This window comes from Diorhabda carinulata, chromosome X, assembly GCF_026250575.1.
Source record: "Diorhabda carinulata isolate Delta chromosome X, icDioCari1.1, whole genome shotgun sequence".
Taxonomy (NCBI): Eukaryota; Metazoa; Arthropoda; class Insecta; order Coleoptera; family Chrysomelidae; genus Diorhabda; species Diorhabda carinulata.
The window spans coordinates 56832218-56855665 of record NC_079472.1 but is presented as its reverse complement, the minus strand read 5'-3'; the positions used below and the strand labels follow the sequence as shown (position 1 = coordinate 56855665).

The following is a 23448-nucleotide window of genomic DNA, read 5'->3' as shown; positions in this document are numbered from 1 at the left end:
CATCATTGCTTTAATCAAATAAATAGGAGTCTAAAAAAATTATTTCAGAAATTAAGGATACCCAGCATTGCTTGTAAACAAAGTACAAAATTTTTATATTCACATCATGAATAGATCTGAAAAAAATATGGTAACTTAAAAGAAATGACATTGACCTAACATAAAATTAATTTATATATTAAAATTCATGTAAAGTTATACCACACCGGATAAAATATTTTATTGTTTGTCTCAAAAGACATCAATTTATTCAGTTGTAGTCCAGTTACTATTTGTCAAATTTTTATGAATAGCTCAGTCAACCAGGTCAAGAAGTGTTAACCTAAAATTTATTTGGTTTTCAGTTAGCTAAATTGTACTGGAGTTTCCAGTGAAAAAAGTCGAAATGAAAAATCATTATATCATATTCTGTAGAAGCAACAAGAATCAAATAAATAATACTTTGGATAGAATTTACCTCAAATAATTAAATGACTACAGAATATAGATATGGGGATGCACAAAAGAATCAAGTGAAGCTGTAGTAATACAAAGAAGCTTTTCAAGAATTCTATGTATGCCCTCTGGTATGTATCAAATCAAAATATCACGAGAAAATAGAAAACCACCTTAATGTTCTATTACAACCACAACTTCTAACAATAGAAGAAATGACCAGCTGACTTAATGGAAGGGTAGATGAGTATTATTGAAAATAACCAACTCCAAACAAGTGGAAGTTAGAGAGAGTCCATCAATGGATGGCAGTAGCCCTCAATCCATCAGATTAGCTCATAGAATATTCTGAGCTCATTTTGCTAAATGAAAAAAAAAGCAGAATTGGTGATGGTCAGGTCATACAATACTGTAAATAATAACATAGGCAGAAAAGTATTTAGTTAGGAATGAAAAGGAGCTCCAAGAGCTAAAAATAGAAAAACTGGAGAAGTTAAGAAGACTGAATGGAACTCGCACGTGACCTCAAATGTTCTACCAAAGCTATTAAGTGATGGAATAACAATAAGTACCACTGATAATGAGTTTTGTGGTAAGCTAAAAATAGTTGCAAAAATGGAAAAAAGCAGGTGACCAAATACTTAGTGTATACAAATTGCAAGAATATTATACTAGAAATGTATTAAGACTGAAAAACTAGTCTATGTAAGAGTTAATTTTATGCTAACACCTAGGAGATTTTATCAACCTGCTTAATCATTCTATTTTTGAGATTTTTAATCTTATCTTTTTCTAACTACCACTACAATTTGTAGACAGTGGATTTCTATATACATCATTTTTGCAGTTCTTATGAATTAGAGAATTAGGTTAGTAATTGGTTTTAAAGCAATTCTCTAACAATCAAGGAAGCTAGATAATGTAAAATTTCTATTATGTATTGTTTTAGAGTATCTATTGAATTATTATAAGTATTTTTTACTAATAATAGTTGTTTTTACTCTTTAAAATAGCATATGTAATAAATGATTTATATAGATTAAAAATAATTCATACTTGTTAGTAAGTCTTGACAAAAATTTCGTATGTTTTAAGTGGTACTTAACTAATCAAATTGCTTCTAGATTAATAGATCTACATCAATTATATAAATATTAAACATCAATATCTAATCATATCAAGTTGAAATCTGTAATATTAATAAGTAGTTTTTTCTTTAATATTACAATAACAACTACAATACCGGTTATACTATGATATTTTAACATAGTACTATGCATATTAATAAAAATTATAATGAAAAACTAATTAAGTAACTATTTAATATGCAATGAAGATTCTTATCAGAAATTTAGAGGAATAGCAACGACATTTAAGCAATTTATTATTATTTTCTATGAAAATTTAGAACAAGTAACCGATATTAAAAGTCAAAAGTAGCTGAACATTATATTTTCTATTAAACAAATAGAAAACATCTAAAACTTAGTTATCGAAATACTTACCATTGAAATTTTGACAGAAATATAGAAAGCAAGAAAGAAGTAAAGCTGTCTTGAAAGTACCGCACATTCTGATTGGATATTTACAATAAAAATTAATCACATTCACAAATTTCAATAAAAGTATTTTATTAAAAATGGCTTGCCATTATGACTTTAATTACTTAATTGTTGACATTATCTTCTGATACATTTTATGCAAATTATTTATTTGATTATTAAAGTTAGCGGGTAATAACCGAATTAACTCCGAATACCGATTTAATAAACTCACTGTTTATTTAAAACTAAGTAATTCATAAACAACTTCCACTTTCTCTGATCCACCATGTTATGTCTATTTTTGACAAAATGTCATAGATTGATAGGACCGTATCACAGCTTGGCCAATATAAAAATAAAAATAATATAATTTTTTACTTTTTAGAACTAAAATCCAGGCCATTTATTATAAATAAAACCAAAAATTATATTACTAGTTCTATTATTGTATTATTAAACAAAAGAAATATTTATTCTAGATAATTATAACATGGCTTTATTTTTAATACTCTCAGGTTGGCTAACCTATTTAAAGTTATACTTCATTAGGCATTTGTCATTTTAGTTAAAGTTGACCAATCACGTCAATAAATATGTAAATTATAGTAAAAATTTTTAGTTTTGTTTAGAAGAAAAAATTTTGAATCAAAATGGTTAGTAAAAGACGTTCGATTCACGCAACTAATCTAAATTTTAGACCGAATATAAATGCCTGCAACAATTCAGAACCAAAAGGCACTAAACCTACAAGTGAACCTACGTCCGTAAAAGAGATTTTAGTGTTAATGGTTATGTACTTGTGTAAAAAGTCGTTATTTTTTGATACAAACCTAAAAGTAGGAATATATTTAGCATGCCTTTTCGTCATATCCCTAATAGCGGATGTATTAATGATACCAAAAACTTACCTTTCAAGATCAGACAATGTACTTAACAAGGTGTTTGTGAAATTTGCATGGGGATGGAATTTAACACTTATTGTACCTTTTATCATTTTAACATCAGTGACTTATTGTTGTGGAAATAAACAAAAGATTTTAAAGAACCATATGCCAAGAATAGTAATTGCCACATTTTTTTGGTGGTTTTGGACATCACTGTTTAATTTCATTGAAGCATCTCTTGGTAGATGTGCAAATAAAGATTTTGATAGCAAAATACTATGTTTGAGAGAAGGTCACGTATGGAATGGTTTTGATCTTTCAGGACATTCATTTATATTGATCTATGGTAGTTTATTTTTAATAGAAGAAGCAAGGTGTATAGTAAATTGGGATGCTATCAAAGATTATATAAGATTAGAAGAATATCAACGACAAACAAGGGATTCTAATGGTAAACCCAATCCATTACGCAACTTAACAGATTCGGAATTGAAGGAAGTGAAGACCAATTATGAAAAATTCACACCTTATATAAGATTACTTTTTGTATTAGTAGCAGTTATCCAAATTTTATGGGATGTCATGTTAATAAGCACAATGTTATATTATCATATTATGATTGAGAAGTTTCTTGGAGGTGCTTTTGCTATATTAACGTGGTTCTTTACCTATCGCGTTTGGTATACCAAGCAATCATTACTTCCCAGACTACCAGGAGATGGTACTTTTAAATATATTAAAAGGACTCCAGTTCAATCTACACCTGTCCGATCTAGAAGAAAAGATAGTTTGACTGATCAAGGTCCTCTATTTATGGGTATGCCTATTTATGCCAATTATAAGCCTGAAGAATTATCTGTACGATAGTTTTAGAAATTTGATGTTTTTATTAGTTATACTTTTGTTTTTTGTATAATTTATATTTTTTATGGGAGTTGGGATTGTCAGTAATGGGGAAATCAGGATTGTTTGTTGAATGTTTGGTGAAATTTACATTACCTGAATTGAAGGTACAAAATAAATATTTTAATTATCTTTTTGGTGTTTCAATTAATTTTCATTTTCTAAATCCCGAATTTTCAACATTTTTCTATTTTTGCAAATTAGCTAAAACATTCAATGGAAAAAATAAGTTTCTTTTGCCTTACATAAAGCTATTTATTTTAAGATTAATAATTGTTGTACTTTATAAGGGTAAATATTATGTTTTATTTTAGACAGGGAATATTGTAAATAATGCCCAACGACGATTTGTTGCTCACTGTTAATAGAAAACGCCGGGTATTATAGCCATTTAACCAGTAGCAATCCTTTGAATGTCTAGTTAACATCAATTAACATTCTTTAATATCTAATAAAAACAAAGTCTCATATATATCGGAAACAAATATCAATAGTCAACGAAGCACAAGAGAATTTATTTATTTATTTACACTACCCTACAGCCCAAGGGCTAATTAAAAGGTGGGAAAGACATACATAAAAGTTAACAATTGAACAAATTGTAAAGTACAAGTAAACAATGGTACATTCAGATGAAGTGTAAATAATATACACCCAAAACAAGAAAGTGTAGCAGTTTTAAAATTCCATGATAACTCTGCCAAATACGAATGATGAGAAAGTTATAGAAGGGAAATTTTTTTTATGTTAGAAGTAGTGCCACAAAAAATATTCAAAGAGTTCTGCATTTGATAGTGATATTGATTCATTCGATATAATGGAGAAAATTTGAATAGGCTCCACCAAGAATAATGTTAATATGCTCAATAAAGTTTAATTTACTATCAAAAGTAACACCAAGATCTTTGAATGTTGCAGCACATTATTAGAAATGCGATAATTGAAATGAAGGGGGTAAATTTTTTTAGTGAAAGATAAGGTATTTGCAAATGTTGAAAAGTACGTTTTTATAACACCAATCACAAACTTTATCTATATCAGATTGAATTAAGTGGTAGTGATCAATGTTCGACATGGAATGATACAGCTTCAGTTAATCAACATAAAGGAGAACATTAGAATTTAATCCTCAGACAATGTCATTTATAAATATTAAAAATATCAGTGGCCCAAGTACTGAGTCCTGGGGAACTCCAAAAGATCTGTATCTGACCTGAATATGAAAAAGCTAAAAAGGTATTCTCAGTGACATATTAGACTGAAGGTTAAACTACCCCCAAACCCCCGATAAGGTTTAAACCGAAGTTTGTCGGTAAACGCCATCTATAAAGCATGAAAAAGTCGATAGCTATGGTTTAAATTGATATTTGGGGTTTCTTCTATTTTTCTCGAAAATAAGTATTATCGTGAAAATAGGTTAGATCCTAAAATTCTCTCTAAAAAAAATGATCCTCATGATTTTTTCGGAGAGTTACCATTCCGGAGATATCGCGATTCTAAGAGTCACATTATACATGATGTGCACATATAAGAAGCCACGCCACCTGTGAGGTACTCGGCGCGTTTTTTACCCTGGTTTGCCCTGTAGGCCTCCTCCACTAACTGTTATGACAATTTTAGGATAATATAAGGAAACAATTCCCGTCAAGTTCTAGATATTATTTTATTATTGATATTAACACTTGGTTCACTATTGTTTTGATTTGTTTAGATATTTTAATCAAATTCATACTCTTGAAAGTACTTCAACAGTCATGTCTTCTTCAATTTCTTCTTCCTCTTGCTGGATGTTCATAAATTGTTCAAATGTGGCAGAGTCATTAGTCTATTCATTAAAATCACAGAAAACTTCTTCTATTGTACTCAATTGGACATTTGACCTTGCAATTGGTACACGCTGGAGAGCACTTTTTTTGCAATTGAGGTTATTTTGGTAAAAGTTGCCGTTTTAAGAGAAAAATCCAAAAAAAACTAAAATTTTTACCTTTGACCCCGAATAACTTTTGTAGCACACATTGGATCGATGGGGATTTTTCAAACTCTATTTGTAATAGTAAACCCCAGCTCTCCACCAATATTTGGCTTTTCGGGATTTTTTGTTATTTTAAATACCTATATTGACCTGACTAAAAATATCTACAAAATGTAGTTGGATATTATTTTCTTCTTCGATACATTAGAATCGATTACATATATGATTGAAAACAAATTTGGAATCATAAAATATATTTAATATTTCTAATAAATCAACAGTTATATATAAAATTGTGTCATACTTAGAGAGACAACATAAGAACTGAAATGGCATTCGATTCGGTAATTGTTAAGCCTGTAGGAAAAATTCAATATTTTATTGGAATTCTATGAAGTAAAAAAGGCAGCGGGTCACTGTTATGGATTATTCAGTTCTCTGCAATAAGAATCTTCTTGTGATACTTCTTTGACGTTGGAGGCCATGTATCCTAATATAACGCCTACGACTAATACTACACATAAGGTCACAATTTGGAAATACTGGATACACTTCATGGAATTCTTCAATTCGGCTTGAGTATTTCGTAGTTCAGAAATAGATGAAGACAATAAATTGAAGTTGTTTTGATCGTTTTCAACGACTGTATTAGGCGTGGAAATGACGACGTTTCCGTTTTTGGTAACTTCACCACTTTGGATACATTTCAATCTGTGCTGATACACTTTTCTACCACCTGTGTTCTGTAAAAAAATTATTTATATTAGAAAAATTATATTAAATCAATCATCAAATATAAGACTAAAATATTCGGTTCAATCTGAAACACATTCTGTACCAGTATGCTTATTATAGAAGATAGATAGGGGTGATCGGGTGATAGTTTGTAGCACAGAAGCAAGAGCCAAGTTATTCAACAGAGACAGATGTAAATAAGGCGGAAGACCACTCAGTTTAGATCTTTTCTTGCTGAAGGAGGTTGGAAAGGGTTTCCACAAGGCAGCTAAAACACCCACACATATTAAGACGTCCAGACAACCAAGAAGACAAGAGTGGATAGCCAACAGGCTAATTCTTAACAAAAAGATAAGATCTCCAGAATCTCTCATAAAACTCAAGGAAGAAAAAGGAGTTTATACACAAAACTGCAACGTGAACTAGGATTAGGACCTGTCGAAATGACAGAGGGTGGTGGAATGTCCTTCTTCGCATCCATCCATGAATTTATTCGAGGGTGGATCCTTAGAGGGACGGGCTTACCCACAGCTTCTATTAGATTTTCACGCCAGGTGTGAATTTCGTTCTGTGTTTCGTTTTTTGTTCCCCCAGTGGACTTTCGTTCTCAATTGTGTGTATGGGAAGTGTGTAACATGTATGCAAATGGAGTAGAGAATTTAAAAACGGACGTACAGATTTGGATGTTTTACCCCCCCCCCCCCATGTGAGTACTATCTCTTCCTTAATTAAAGAAACATTCAGAAGGAACACATTTCACAACTGACAAAGAGCTGCAAGAAGATTTTAAGCTATCTGCGCAACGTGGGGCAGACTTCCAAGTTTTCCAAACATGAATTATTCAATGAGATTGTTTCCACTGTGGCAAGCTTATTTTATGGATGATACTCGTATTACCAGGAAGATTCATTGATGAGATCTACTTATTCAAATCATCTCTAATTCCCTCATCACCTGTACCTTGGATACCATGAGATTGTCTTTACGAACTGACTTATCTTATATCAGGTAAAGAGATATGGGATCTGTGATGGTTTCCAGTACTGTTGGTATTCCTCATATTACTTACTTTGATATGTTAGACTATGTGATTATGAGTTTGACAATCATGACTTACTATCCTAATTTCTACCAGCCAAACTTTGGAATCACTTTGGCATTTCTATGTATTTATTAGAGAAGCTTCACTCTATATAGAAATGTGAAAGGTCCCTAACAATGCCTCACGATCAATGTATTTCAAAGAGCATTAAATGATATTCACATGGTCAATAGATTCCAAAACACAGATCAGATAAATATGAGTTCATTGCAATAAATTTATTATTTTATTGTCATTCATTTTGTAAAGTATTGTTTTCTGTAAAAATTCATTAGTATATTAGGAATAATGTATTTTTTAAAAAGTTAAGTTTCTATTATTACATCAATTTACAGAGAGGGGTTCCAGACCCGTTGGTTTTTGTTTCCAGATAATTGGAATCTTACCTTCCACAATTCTGGCAAATCTAAATTATCTAATTCATTAGATTCCATTGGAGTACTCATTACAAGAAATTTGTCCCTGGATAATCCCCCAAGTTGAAATCCTGGTAATAATGTTACGTTTACTACCGCGATTTCTCCAGGTGCCAAACACCCTGTACTCGGTTTTACTCGGAACTTTTCAGGTGAAGTTGTCTTAAGCTGAAAATACAGAAGATTTTTTTATCACAAATTAATCTGGACATGATTTTAAAAACTTTAGCTTATCAATATAGAAACTTGTAAATTCATTATTAGACAAAAATATTTTTCAAAACTGTGTATAAATATTCTATTAACTACTATGGAAAAATCTGAAGTTTATTTTGATTGAAATTCTTTGAGAATTTTCTGCACATTGGTGCCACAGCTTACCTTATATGATACGTGTGAAGTATCATCGGTGTTTTGTAGTTCCAAAGTACTGATGAGTTCATTAGAATCTCTGACAAATGTAATAATGCTCGGTGGAGTAACTTTGAGGTAGCCTCCATCTGGAAATAGTACAAATTTCGTTTATTATATTATAAATTATGTACATTCATAGAAAAAAATACTCCACAACATCTCAAGAAATATTATTGATCAGTATGTCAACCAACAGTTAGGACTTAGAACTTGTATTAAAGAGGTCAGATGTATTATTAATAAGTTGTGTAAATGTTATTTGATGTTGATAATAGCACATTGCGACAAAAGAATTTTTCCATTCATGAATGAATAAAAAAATGGAAAAGTACCAGTACAGTCTAAGCTGTGTAAGTTTACAATGCAAGCAGCAGCAGCAGATGAAGATTCCTGTCTCTCTTATACCCATTTCTTCTCATCTATTTTTTTGTTCTATCCATTTCTTTCTTGGAATATCTTGAACATCATTACACAAAGATGGTTAACCCAGTATATTATATTATGATTTAAAAACAAAAAATCAGTAAATTAAAAATCGACCTGTTTCGCAATATGAAACTGAAAGATAAATTTCAAAATTCTCCCTCATTTTTACAAATCGTCAGGTGGGGTACTCAGGAATTAATCGACAGTTCTGACAACTGGAGAAAGTTTAGAAAAAAATACGAGTTTATCAACTTATATTCAAAGACTGTTTTATTGGTCAAATTGGTGGAAAAAAATTAAAAGTGAAAACAGAATGTCACACATATCTTCCCATAAATAGTTTTCAATAATCATTTCGGTTTTTATAATTGAAATTATGCACAGTCATAGGAAAAATACTCCACAACATCTCAAAAAATATTGATCAGCATGACAACCAACAGTTGAGACTTTTTATCTTAGATGGCTTCAGTTCTTGTAGAAACCTGTATTAAAGAGTTCAGATGCATTAATAAGAGATGAGATGAGATACATTAGTAATAAGTTATGTAAATGTTATTTGATGTTGATACTATCACATTGCAACAAAAGAATTTTTCATTCATAAATGTGTAAAAAATTGGAAAAGTACCAGTACAGTCTAAGCTGTGTAAGTTTACGATGCAAGCAGAAATACTTTCGGGGTCGAATGAAGATACTTGTCCCTCTTATACCCATTTCTTCCCATCTATGTTTTTTTGTTCTATCCATTTCTTTCTTAGACTATCATGAACATCATCACACAAAGGTGGTTAACCCAGTATATTATATTTTGGTTTAAAAACCCAAAATCAAGTCAAATTGGTGGAAAAAATTAAAAGTGAAAACAGAATGTCACACCTACTTTCCCATAAACAGTTTTCAATAATCATTTCGATTTTTATAATTGAAATTATGTACAGTAATTGAAAAAATACTCCACAAAAAAAACTGTTTATAATGTTATGACGATGTTACGACTACAAAGCTGCCTACAAATATGATGTAAATGAAGTAATAGACGAATACTGAATATATGTAGTTAGTTAAAAAAATATATAATTGTGAAAATTTTGAATTATAATGAAAATAATAAATATATATTATAACTTACCAGTATCTTTATCGGCGTTATTATTTGCAGTTTGTTCTGACATTGAACCTTCGACAAAGTGAACCTGCCACAACAATATTGATTAGTTATGTTCAGCAGAGAGACATACAAGACCCGTATCAGATTACAGGGGGAAACGCAAATGTTAGCGTTACAAGGTAAAACGAGAAATCATTCTCATTAGACATTCACTAAAATTTCAATTAAAAAAATTAATCGTACATTAAAATTTGTACTATACAAAAATCATTCGTAACAACGCGATGAGAGTAATTCAAATACAGGGTGAGCAAAATACCGAAATTTAAATATTGGTCAATGGTAATGGACAAAATTCTAAGTAGATTTATCAGTTTTGTATTCACAGTAATGAGAGTGAGGGGTCAAGCATGAAGGCATAATTTCTACCAGGATGAAAACGGCTTTAAAAACAATTAAAAATTAGAGTGATGAAGAACAACTCTTAATCACCCCTGGTAAAATAACACTAATCTCAATTACAAGAAGAAGAAATATGCGAATCTACCTTTGATGGAACTCAACTAACACTCTCAAATAAAGTAAAGGTCATTTTAGTAGAATCACCAATACAAGGTGATTTCCATAGTCACTGCGACTATATGGACTTGTCACAAGCTTGTAGATAAGACATGAGGACTTAAGCTTAAGATGTTATACTAATGGTCAACAAAACAAGATCACTTACGTATAGTTTGTTTTGTAGCCAAACAATAAAAAAGACAACAGCTCAGAAAACCCGGAACAAAATTCAAAGGCTAATCTGTTTGGTAATCACAATGTCAAGATTCCTCATTACAGCCTTAGATGCACTGCTAAAACTGCCTCTTCTTCATCTTATAGAGGCATTTGAGCAACTGACCCCATGGGCTAATCCAGACAGAAAAATTAAACAGGAAACCTGACAAGTCACCTAAGGATTATAGAATCAACAAAAATAGCATGATGAACACAGACATCTCAACTGTGGATTAATGAAGATCTTCCACAAGTTTGAAATGCATCTCTTTAGTATACAGATTGTTCAAGGCTATCGCAAAAAGCTGGATTGGATATCTTTGGATGAAAATACAACCTCTCCATACTACTAGGGAAAACGTTTACTATTTTTAGGGCAGAGTTGCTAGCAATAAACATATGTGCTCAGTTTAAACAGAAACCTCGCTATGAAACACATTTAAATTCTCTCCAATAGGCGAGTAGTTTTGAAGGTCCTGAATGCTGTAGAAAGCACGTCCAAGGTAATTAAATGCACTAGCTAACAGAAAGAAAAGGTATGTAGCTACCACACCACCAGGATATATCAGGCATTGAGGAAGCAGACAACCTTACCTAAAAGAAACAGCGACTTCATATTTTGGATTACAATCCTACTGTGACCTAATGAGATCAACCACGAACTGAACGAATGACTAAAGGATCACTGGAGTAACTGACATTCTAGGGTCAGTCACAAGTCACTTTAGGCAGTAGCATTTTGTCAAACAGGCCTACCGCTCTACTACACAATCGGCGCTGATGACGTAGTACTATTTGGAACGGATCTCGGGCGGTATAAAATATATTCAGATTTCTAAACTTTGTAAATTTGTTAAAAAAAATATTTTTTTTAAATTTTCCAAGCTCATTAGTTTTTCAGATTATAATTTCATCAATAAATGACTTTACTAAGATTAGTTAACCTTTAAAATATCTTTTACAAGTTGGATTTTTAAAAAATTCGCTTTTTCGAGGAAAAATTTTTTTTTTTGTTCAATCTGCTCCAAAGTTGCCTTTCAACTTTTATTTGGAACCTTACCTTCTTGTTATTATTCATAGACATAATTTTTTCTTCTTCGATTTTGTCTGCATCTTTTTCAGAGACTGTATCAGGTATAAAGCTAAATACATAAGGATTTTGACCGCCCCAGGCTTTGAGGATATGTTCGGCAGGCACGTAGGTACTTATGTCTTTCTTAGATATAAATTTGATTTTTTCCACAGCTTTTTCAGGCAACCAAGTCTTAACTATTTTAAAGGCAGCTGAAAAATGAAAATTTGATTTTTAGGAACACGATATGAAACATCAAATTTGTATATTTAGTAAAGTTTTGATAATCATGAAAATTATGTTTATCAAAGTTGCAAAAACAATTTTATTTTAGTACAAAGAGTATTGACTGCCAAAAAAGGGTAAGCACTCAATGTTTGCTAACAAAAAATTTTCACACTTCAATGTTTCTTGTCACAATCAAACAGTTTTTGTCGTGGTAATTTTTTCATTTTTCATCAAATTAAACTAGGGAAAGCTAATTTTTTATGAACAAAAACCAATTTTCGACAAAAGAATACTAAAAAAGGCAATTTCTGAACAGGTTAAGCTTATCAAAGTAGAATTTAGAAGAAACTGAACATAGAAAAGCTAAATTTAGTACATTTAATGTTAAAGAAGTGAATTTTTGGTCATATCGAACTAAATAGACTCAATTTGGATGAAATTAACCTCAAAAAATGAATTTTTTATCAAATTAATCCAAGAAAGACCAATATTCGGTCAAATTAATGTTAGAACAACCAATTATTGACTATATAAAACTAAAAAAAGCCAATTTCGGTCAAATATAGTATATATAAGCCAGTTTTTAGCTGATTCAACATAAAAACCTCAATTTTTCATCATTTGGCCAATTATAAGTCTTAATAAATTAAAATTAAACTGGGAAAAGTTAATTTCAGAATATATTGAATTGAATTGGAAAAAGCCAATTTTTGATGAAATTACAATAAAGGAACAGTTTGATCACATTTGACTAAATTGAATGTGGAAAATCTATTTTTTTATGGATGGATGGGAAAGCTTCTTCTGGCAAAATTTAATTGAGAAAAGCAAAGTTTTGACCTAATTAAACTCAGCAAAGCCCATTTTTGATTCAATTAACCAAGGAAAGCCAGTTTCTGAACAGATTAAACTTACTAAAGTAGATCTTAGACAAAAGTGGTCATAGAAAAACTAATTGTAGACCATTCAATGTTAAAGAAGTGAATTTTTTATTATAATAAACAAAGGATAGCTAATTTTTGATGAAATTACAATAAAGAAACAAATTTTTGATCAAATCAGCTTGATAATGCAAAGTTTGACCAAACTGGATATGGAAAATCTTCTTCTTCTTCTACTTCTTGGAGATCTGTCGATCTCTTAATTCTGAAGCTGCCTCTGCATCTTTTCCTGAGAGGTGGATTGCCAACTATCTTTCCACCTTTTAGGTGGTCTCCCAGGAGGCCTTGAGCCGGGCGGGTTGTTTTCTAGGACTATTCTCGGAAGTCTGTTCTCGTCCATCCGTCTTACATGGTTGTACCACTGCCTCTTACGTTGTCTTCCACATCTCACAATGTCTTGTATCCCGCATTGCTCTTTGACATCTATATTTCTTACTCTGTATCTTCTTGTTTGCACTATTGTTCTCAGTGTTTTCATCTCAGCATTTGTTTCGTCTTGTTGGTGTTCTCGCGGACTTCCGTGCCGTACGTGATGATGGGTCTGATACAAGTCTTGTAGATTCTAATTTTGCTATCTTTGCGAATGTACAGGTTGGACCAGACTATATCTCGTAGGCATCCTGATAGTGCAGATGCTTTGTTAAACTGGCTTCTTAGGTCTTTAACTGGGTCGTGGGTACTTGATATGTAGGTCGTTTTCTGATTCGGCGATGATTGCTGCATCATCGGCGTAGCATTCCATACCAACTCTTTTGTTGCCCATTCTGTATCCGAGGTTGAGACATGTTACTTTGTTTATAATTTTATCCATGAGGAGATTAACCAAGAAGGGACTTAAACTGTCACCCTGTCTAATTCCTCCCGGTGTGGGATATTTTCAGTGAATTGAACTCCTACCTTGACTTTGTTACGTTATTGTTATTTAGGTTATGGATTATGTTCGTTATGTTTGCTGGTGCCTTATTTTCCATCAATATATGCAAAATGTCTCCTAACCGGACCCTATCAAACGCCTTTGTTAGGTCAATGAAGCAGATATACGCTTGTATATTGTACTCTGTAGCCTTTTCGTTTATTTGTTTTATTATGAACACTGCATCTGTTATTGACCATTCCTTTGTAAAGCCATGTTGTTCTTCAGCATTCTTAATTTGTGTTTCCAGTTTGTTCTTGAGAATACTCGTGAAAATTTTCATTACCGTATTCAAGAGAGTTATTCCTCTATAGTTTTCTGGGCAGGTTTTGGAAATGGAAAATCCATTTTGATTAAATTAAACATAGATACTCTAATTACTGGCCAAATTTAATTGAGAAAGGCCAAGTTTTGATCTAATTAAATTTAGTAAAACCAAGTTTTGATCTAATTAAATTTAGTAAAACCAATTTTTGATTCAATAAACCAAGGAAAGCCAGTTTCTGAACAGATCAACCTTGTTAAAGTAAATCTTTGACAAAACTGGTCATAGAAAAGCTAATTTTAGACCATTTACTGTTAAAGAAGTAATGTTTCATCATATTAAACTCAGGAGAGCTCATTTTTGATGAAATTACAATAAGGAGGCAAATTTCTGACCAAACTACAATAAAGAAGCAAATTTCTGACCAAACTACACTAAAGAAGCAAATTTTTGACCAAATTAGCTTGATAAATCAATGTTTGACCAAACCGGATATGGAAAATCCATTTTAATGAAATTAAACCTAGATAAGCTAACTTCTGGACAAATTTAATTGAGAAAAGCCAAGTTTCAATCTAATTAGATTTATTCCCATTTTTTATGCAATAAACCAAGGAAATGCAGTTTTTGACCAAACTGAACCTAAAAAAGTTTTTACTGAACTGAAAAGACTTCTGACTGACTTTGGGATTTCTGTGTATGTATTCTACACATTTTCTTTTAATTTATCTCAGCAACTACTTCTTCTTTCTATTAATTAGAAAATCTGATGAAAACAACAACTAACAATCTATAGAGGAACAAACTTTATATGAAAATGATATCTGCCTTTATTACATACCAGTTAGCACCCAAGGCATTTCGAATATTAATATATAATTCAAAAAATATGGATAATATTCTTTAAAAAGTCCTATAAGATATTTTATAACTTCCATATCCATATTACTTAAACCGCATCCTTCCATGTCAAAAAATATTGTGCACTGATCTCCGTTGCACTCCCTAAAAATATAAAACCAAATTAAATGTATAACGATATCATTAAATATTAATATTTCAATTTCTTTTTTCAAAAACTTTTTAAAAAATAATAGGAATATGAAAAGTATCTATATTTTTAAAAACAGTACGAATTTCATTTTTTTTTATATTCACTTGAATCTATAGCTTTTCCTTCCAATAATGACCATTTTAATTTTAATACAACTATATAATACATTTTCCCATATATCCCTCTAAGTTTTTCATGACTTGATAATTTATTTTCTCCTCCTTTGAGTATCATGTATCCATTCCTCTCATGCTTACTATTTCTCAATTCCTTGTAAGTTGATTCCCCCTTCGCATATCATTTTTTCCATTTCTCTCGTGCTTACCATTTCTCAATTCCTTATGACTTAATAATTTATTTTCACCTCCTTATCATATCAGATTTCCATTCCTCTCATGCTTACCATTTCTCAATTCCTTATGACTTAATAATTTATTTACACCTCCTTATCATATCAGTTTTCCATTCCTCTCATGCTTACCATTTCTCAATTCCTTGTAAGTTGATTCCCCCTTCGCATATCATTTTTTCCATTTCTCTCGTGCTTACCATTTCTCAATTCCTTATGACTTAATAATTTATTTTCACCTCCTTATCATATCAGATTTCCATTCCTCTCATGCTTACCATTTCTCAATTCCTTATGACTTAATAATTTATTTACACCTCCTTATCATATCAGTTTTCCATTCCTCTCATGCTTACCATTTCTCAATTTCTTCATGATGGTTTGGATAACTTGTTTTATATGTGTAGTACTCTTCTTCTCATCATTATCGTAAACATTGTTTTTAGTTTTGATGACTTTATAGTAAAATGGTGTTAATTATATGAATATGGTCTAAATATTCTGATGAGACATACCTTTCTAATCTCTCGAACCAATATATAATACATCTCTTCAATACATCCATATCAATAGAATTTTTCGTGTGTTTTTTACATTTGAACACCAACAACTTACAATTATCGATATCAGCACCGAATATAAAAAATTGACCCATACAAATGAAATCCATTTTGACGTTGCTTTCATTAATATCTAAAATAATTGGGAAATTCAGAAATAAATTCAAGGTAAAACAAACAAACATTAAGTGAAAAAAACTGTATTAAAACAATACTTTATTTACAATGCACAAAAAAATGAACAAATAAAAGTTTTGGCGTTTTGAAAAAATATATAGTGAGCACATAGCAACAGAAAGGTAAAGGCCTTTTAGGCCCATAGCATGAAGTGATTCCCTTCCACACTTTCCTATTTTTTCTTTCGTTTTCCAGTCTTGAAATCCTCTCTCTCTTAGGTCTTCCATCACCAATGCGTTCCATCTTTTCATTGGTCTTCCTTTTTTCCTTGTTCTTCCCTGTTCTATGTCCATCATTTTTTTTGTTGCTCTAAAATCTCTCATGCTCTATATGAGGCCCAGCCACTCTATTCTTTTGAATTTTATAATTTTGCTAAGTTCTACTCCAAATAAATTCCATAGTTGTTCTTCTCAGCCCTCTTTTTTATCCCCTAGTGTCCTCATTGGTATTTTCTTTACACATATATCTAGCTTCTCTTCCTCTGCATTGTTAAGAATTCTCGTTTTGCTTTTGTATCTCACTTTTGGTCTTATTATTCCTTTGTACACATGTGGAGATTTTTTGGAACTTATTATCGCATTTAGTGCTTCCAATTGTTTACTTCCCTTTGTCATTTTTGCTTCTAGATTTCCTCCATCATCACGATCATCCTTGATAACCACCCTAAGATATACATAACAAGATATACTAAATTGTTTTAACCTTCTTTATACCATGAATAGAAGCAAGAAAAAAACGCACTCAAAAAGCTTCACTTGTTTCAAAAAAATGTAAATACCTGAAACATGACACTCCAAGGACAAAGTCCCCCTTAAGAAAGCAAATAAACATGTGAAAATGAAAGATTGTTAAAAATTTATTCTTTTGAATTTAATTTAAGGTCGCACTTTTATTATAAAAAACAGATTGTCTCATGCAACATTTATGATTTAAATTACAACACTGCCTAAATATTTTATTCATAGATTCATGTTTTCAAATGTAACCTACACATAATACTAATTGAAATAATCAATAGAGCGTATAATTAAAGTTTCTTTATAAAAACTAAATTAAAACAAAAATATTTCCTCAAATGTAACATTTATGTGTAATAAAAAGAAGCAGCTGCCTTTTCTAATGGTAATTCTTTCCTAAATAAATAACTGTAGAAATTTAGTTTTTGTTGTAATATTTAAAAATATTACCATTCACATTCTGTTCCTTTCTCCATGTTAACGAAGTCCACATCATATTGCGAGCATTTTCTATGTTCCCTTCCTGGTGCAATATGAACCTTCTTAGCCAATCATCATTATTTTTTACTTTTTCAAAATCTTTAGGATGAATACCTGAAAAAATATTTGACTAAAAAATTTACCTTTAATAAAATTTCACACTGTGTAAAATGCAAACATCCAAGTAAAAATCTATTATCTTAAAACTGTAAATGACACAAAATATTATAGTTACACTACCGGTCGAAAATTTTTGCCTACCCTATAGTTTGCTCGGTACACAACAAATAAAAACAATACGATCAATTTTGATTATCAATCAGCGCCCCTTTCCTGTTGGTGGATTTAAACCAGTAGATACATTATTTAAAAGAGCCTATTTTCGATTTGTAACAGTTTTCTCTTGCCAAAATCTGGTGTATGTCCCTCATTGATCCATATTTCATCTAAATAAAATTTCTAATTTCTTCTTTGGTTACTCATTTCTTTTATAATTATTGGGTAATTTCTTCTCTGTACCACAATATCGTTTCTTTCTTTCAAAATAGACTTTCTGGAATGCTTTTTCCAAGCGAAAATCTATTTTTTTTAAGTTTCCACAGTGTGCTTGACTCAGTGCAGGGCAATCCTTACCATCTCGAACCGTGACAAGAACTTTGTCTACTGTCAAAGACTTTATTTAAAACGATTTTCTATTGGGAATTTTTGTTTTCCTGGAGTTTTCTGTGCTGTTTAAAACTCGTCACATTTATCTTCTTCTAATAAAATTAGTTGTTAAAGGATCGATTTTTCAGCATTTACTGGGCCCTCTAATCATACTAGAATTCACAATACCATAGTGATTTCGTCGAGTGGACAGTACAGTTAAAGCGAAGTGAACTCAGGTGAGACTTGTATTGGAAGTTGGAGCAAACCTAATGATACTTTTATTTTTACAAATAATTTTTTGTATTTGCACCCAGAAGTGGGTTTTTGGTAAATAAACAACTCACCAAATCAATATAGAAATCTTCCAACTTTATTTTGATTGGTCCATGGTTCAGATAAGACATAACTGATATTGTTTTTATTGTACTATCTTAATAATACTATTCTTATCTATTTTTATTCTTATAAAAATATCATCAAATAATAGTAAAAGACTCAAAATAATGAAAAAATATAGCTCCAACAATCTTATCAGAAACAATAAAAATACATATTATAAACATCAAATAATGATATAAGTTTATATACCAAAGTCTAAAGTTAAACTTGACATAGATATATTCAACTTTAATTATAATTGTGTTGTCACATTCACTGCAAGAATTCAAGCACTTGATAAAAATTTATCTGATTGTAAAAAGTTTTGAACTTTATTTTATACATAATAGTTAGTAGATTAATATTTCATGGACAATTTTAGTTACTAAATTTACATTTAGGTCTAATATTTATTCACTTGCTTACTAACTACGAATTTTTTAATTAAATCCTATACTAATTTAATAAATCTCATTAAAAACTATATAATACATTTGCATACAGATAAAAGTCAAACGCCCAGTATTCATTGCTTTTATGTTTTAATTATCTTTGATGAGTACATTGTATCTTAGAAAAAATATAGAATAAATTTGTATGCCTAGTACTAATAAATGAGAATATATAAATTAATACTTTGTAAAAGTTCTTAACAAGGAGAGCGTTTATTAATTTTAGAACAGATTTTAAATAACACTTTTTGAACATAATAAGAATCTTATATGTAGTTAATTCAAAAATATATTGCATTATTCTTGATAGAACAATAGTGAGGACTCCTAACCATAGATACACATCTATCTCTTTGTAATTTCAAGTGGACACGTCTTTATCACTCGAAATTCAGATGAATATTAAATCGACTATCCTTGATATTCTAATAAAACTATAATCAGCTGTTCAATATATATATATATATATATATATATATATATATATATATATATATATATATATATATATATATATATATATATATATATATATATATGTATATATATTATTATTCATGAATTTGTATAAATCGTATAGATTTCTTTTATAAAAGTAAATAATTGAATGTAAAATTATTGTTGAGTAGTATAAATTATTTGGACATTGAATTAAAACTTACAGTCATTTGGTTTGGAAGCTAAATCAGCCAAAAATGCTTTTCGTAGTTCTTCAATATCACTTTGAGATACTTCTGGGCGAGTTTTTGTCATTTTAAACACTTGTATTAATTTAAATTTATATAGAAAACTAACTTTTATACTGATCTTTGTACACTCAATTAGAGTATATTAAAAATCAAACTTCAAGTACATACTTCTACACAAATGTATTATTCTGTAAATGATATTGACAATAAAAAACTATAAAAGTGTAAAAAATTCAAGTGTCAACTGAAGTTTCCAACAACATGACAGGTGTCAGATATGACAACGGAATAAAATTATTTTTTCCAGGTGGGTTAATTAACAAAATTCGATTTCCAATTACACAATTTGAGCACCCAATCGACCACATGGGTGCGCAATGCTTCAAACCACGTTCCTAATTGTCGTTTTTAAGATCTGTGCACACAGTTGCGTTTTCCTCTTGCCCTTCAACCCGCAAATTAAAGTTTTGAGCTTCAAAATTGTGCTTTAACCGTGTAGGATTGTCGTTATGTGAGCATTTATTTCAAATTCATTTCGATTTACATTTGTGTGTGCTTAAAACAAAATTTTCTTATAATACTGGATTCAGAGACAAATTCGGAATATGCATTCTTACTTATGGAGAAGGTTATAAAAGGGTTAAAGAAGGTATTTATTGTAAAAAGTATAGTTTTAAAAAGAAGTGCTTTCATAGTATTCGTATTTTACAATCAAGTATCTAGTATTTTGGGACACGACCACATTTAAACATTTAATGTGGGACATGTTTTCAAATTTGACACTTAACACAAAATTTAACGAAGTTTGCTCCAATCTCAGAACATAGATGTTCCAACTGATTCTTGTGTGCCAAGCACTTGAGCGTCGAGTCTATGGGTTTGGTGTACAAAGTACTTAACAAATTGCAAAGCACTTAATAATATATTTATGAGTATTTTTAGAGTTATAATAAATTTAATATATTCCAAAACTATAATGCGATTAATAAGAGGAAATAATAAATCTAATCAAATTACATAAAAAAATTTTGAAATTACTTTAATACCAACACAACAACCAGAAAATGTCTATTTCTGTACTTCATGTGTCAATTTTCCGGCTTCATTTTTTTAAGTTCAGATTATATCCTATATGTAACAGAAGTACTAAGCAATAAATAAATCAGTGTAAATGTTATCGATAGATATCATTCTTTATTTAAAGCCTTATCATATATTTCCTTTATTTAAATAAGGATTAAGGAAGTCTAGTAATTTTAGTAATGAATGTGAACTTCCAGTGTAGAAGATGAAATATTTAACGTTTTGTTTAATTTTATCAATAGTGAATCAAGCTTGGTCGATCGAGAAAGAATTGACCGTTTTTATAGAAGCGGGGGTAGATTTTTGTTTTCATGAAGCAGTTAAAAAAGGAGAAATATTAGACATCGAATATCAAGTTATTGATGGTGGACATGGTGATTTAGATATAAATTTCCGTTTTGTTCATCCATCGGGAAGAATATTGTTAACCGACTTCAAGAAATCAGAAAATAATCATAGAATCGATGTCGTTATGGATGGAGACTATAGATTTTGTTTTGATAATTCTTTTAGTTCATACAATACGAAGACTGTATTTTTTGAATTGGTTGTAGAAAGAGACGATAATAGTGAATGGAGTGACAATAGCGTCAATTTTAATACTCAGGATGAAGATTTTGAGTCAAAAATATACAATGCACAAGAAATACTCAATAATATTAAAAACCACTTGAGCAAAGTTCGTAGTTTACAAGATTTAATAAAATCTAGTGAAGCCAGAGATAGAAATGTAGCCGAAGAAAACTTCTTTAAAGTTAATACATTTTCTTTGGTTCAGTTATCGCTAATGCTGGTTGTTGGATTCATTCAAGTTGTTATGGTTAAAAGTCTTTTTGATGATCGTTCTAGAGTTCATAAAATATGGAAAAACTTGGATCGGGGTAAACATTCATATTAGAATAACAAAATTTTTTGTGCCATTTAGTGTGATGAAACAGTAAAATTTAAGTAATGAGTTACTTGAAGTATTTAATGTTTTCCACTAATTTTGTAATATTTGCTATAAACCAAAAATAAAAAGACTGCTACACAAAATTTAATTCATATCTTGGAGGTGAATGGTCAACTACATGTAAATTTAAACTTTTATAATAAACTTAATTGACTGTTTGCCCAATATAGAAAAATTTGTTGCCATGATGGATTAACAAGGAAGATGATGTATAAATAGTTAAAGTACTAGTCATTGTATTATGTAACATTAACTTCCTTTGAGTCATTTTTAATTGCAAATACTGTTACTTTTAAATTTAATTAAAATTGAGTTTTACATTTTAAAGGAATAAATAATCTATGTTTCCAACTGTGTATTTATAAGAAATTTTAATAAACCTTTTCGCAATAAATTTGTAAATGACTTTCAATACAATTTTTTCAAAGTAAAATCTGATAGTTTAATTTCAAAGAGTAAAAGTGGGAGATTCCTTTAAAAGTATCAAATGCATCAAAAAAAAGTTAAATAAAAACATTTTTAATAGAAATACTGTTTCTTCTCACAATTGATGTAAGTCTTCACAACCTGACTCATCATAAATAATAAAAATTGTCTTTGAATGTAGAACGTTTGTAATTAAAGGACTATGTCATTTAATTTATGTTATAAAGAAAATGTAGCTTTAATTATATATAACTAATAGCCAGAAGAAAGGGATTTTAGATATATAAGCAATCAAGCACATAGAACTGTCGTGCCCCATTTGAAAAAACCAAAGACTGATCAGACAGCATGATGGGCTCAGTCTTCCAGTCAATGAAGCCCAGCAGCTGTTTTTCTGTGAGATCATTATCGGGTTGCCTTGCTTTACTCACAGCCAGCAGCAGATTCGATCGGCCCACCGATTTTACTTAGACCCTACTGTGGGTGCAGTTTTACCAGTAGAACCAGAGGTTGTTACATTTTAAAAGGCTCTACCTGAACCTGAACAATTAGTTATACTAGCTTTAGGCACCTACATATCTATTTATTGGGGTGGATTATTCTCCCTGTTTTTTTTTGTTTGTCAGCTTTCTCTATTTTCTGCATTTTGCTTTCCAGTCTACTATTTCTAGGATTCTGGTATCTTCTTCAATGTGGCTTCTCCAGGTATTTCTTAGTCTGCGTCTTGGCCATAGAGATGTTTTCCTTATACCATTTCTGTAGGTTTTCTTCTCATGATGTGTCCTGCCCAATTTAGTCTTTGTGCTTTTATGTATCTTATTCTATTTTCTCCTTCCAGTTCTTGTATTACTTTGTTTTTTTTTCAATTATCTCTCCAAATCTCGATGAATCAGAAATATAATTACCCAATGCGTTTGCGTCGATATGCGGGGCTTAAAATTTATCAAAAGACAAAATGTCGTGGTTCATGTTATAGGAACAGAAATCAGATATACTGACATAATCCTTTACAAGAAATTGTATTTCATATATTACAAGTTTTTCTTATTGATTTTATTTTCCTGTTTTTATCTGAACGATAACAAATACACGCATTTAGACGGCGTTTGTCATTAACTGAATTAAATATTAGATATGCTAATATTCCTATTTATATTGACCCCTATATAGGATCACTGATTGAATTCTGAACGTATACAATGCTGAGTAATGTCCAGTAACGTATAACACAAACACGTGGGATTTTTAAAAGCCAAACTGTTAATACATTTTTTAAATTGAACCTTGTTTATGTCTATTATTAAACGTTAGTTTAGTGGCATACC

The 23448-nt window shown here is 30.4% G+C and overlaps 4 protein-coding genes across 7 annotated transcripts in view; 2 read left to right on the top strand and 2 right to left on the bottom strand.

Annotated features, from left to right (window-relative positions):
• LOC130902324 (TGF-beta receptor type-1) overlaps positions 1-2293 on the bottom strand; it is a 39686-nt gene extending 37393 nt beyond the window's left edge. For 2 of the 4 annotated variants that reach the window (XM_057814391.1, XM_057814392.1), the window contains exon 1: positions 1941-2293. In XM_057814391.1, coding sequence (XP_057670374.1) covers positions 1941-2007 — 67 coding nt within the window. In that variant the 5' untranslated portion in view covers positions 2008-2293. The remainder of the gene's footprint in view (positions 1-1940) is intronic. The other 2 variants (XM_057814389.1, XM_057814388.1) reach the window with 2 other exon arrangements.
• A 237-nt stretch (positions 2294-2530) lies between these two features.
• LOC130902332 (acyl-coenzyme A diphosphatase FITM2) lies at positions 2531-3898 on the top strand. Its single transcript, XM_057814405.1, has one exon. It carries the CDS (start codon positions 2630-2632, stop codon positions 3728-3730), a length of 1101 nt encoding a protein of 366 aa, XP_057670388.1. The 5' UTR covers positions 2531-2629; the 3' UTR covers positions 3731-3898.
• A 2077-nt stretch (positions 3899-5975) lies between these two features.
• On the bottom strand, positions 5976-20036 carry LOC130902325 (motile sperm domain-containing protein 2-like). The gene is made up of 9 exons (XM_057814393.1): positions 19636-20036; positions 17466-17609; positions 16057-16234; positions 14980-15143; positions 11780-12003; positions 9964-10027; positions 8373-8491; positions 7962-8159; positions 5976-6481 (listed from the first exon to the last, which is right to left on the bottom strand). The coding sequence occupies exons 1-9, from the start codon at positions 19724-19726 to the stop codon at positions 6158-6160; spliced, it is 1506 nt and encodes a 501-aa protein (XP_057670376.1). The 5' UTR covers positions 19727-20036; the 3' UTR covers positions 5976-6157.
• On the top strand, positions 19904-22048 carry LOC130902338 (transmembrane emp24 domain-containing protein 5). Its single transcript, XM_057814415.1, has one exon. The coding sequence runs from the start codon at positions 20951-20953 to the stop codon at positions 21641-21643; it is 693 nt and encodes a 230-aa protein (XP_057670398.1). The 5' UTR covers positions 19904-20950; the 3' UTR covers positions 21644-22048.
• The last annotated feature ends 1400 nt before the right edge of the window (positions 22049-23448 follow it).

Excerpts from the sequence above, each read along its gene's own strand:
- LOC130902332 (XM_057814405.1), top strand. The coding sequence starts at position 2,630 with ATGGTTAGTAAAAGACGTTCGATTCACGCAACTAATCTAAATTTTAGA.
- LOC130902325 (XM_057814393.1), bottom strand. The coding sequence starts at position 19,726 with ATGACAAAAACTCGCCCAGAAGTATCTCAAAGTGATATTGAAGAACTA. Across the intron at positions 10,028-11,779 it reads CTATGAATAATAACAAGAAG|GTTCACTTTGTCGAAGGTTC; the intron begins GTAAGGTTCCAA and ends TTGTTGTGGCAG. Across the intron at positions 6,482-7,961 it reads ATTTGCCAGAATTGTGGAAG|AACACAGGTGGTAGAAAAGT; the intron begins GTAAGATTCCAA and ends ATTTTTTTACAG.
- LOC130902338 (XM_057814415.1), top strand. The coding sequence starts at position 20,951 with ATGAAATATTTAACGTTTTGTTTAATTTTATCAATAGTGAATCAAGCT.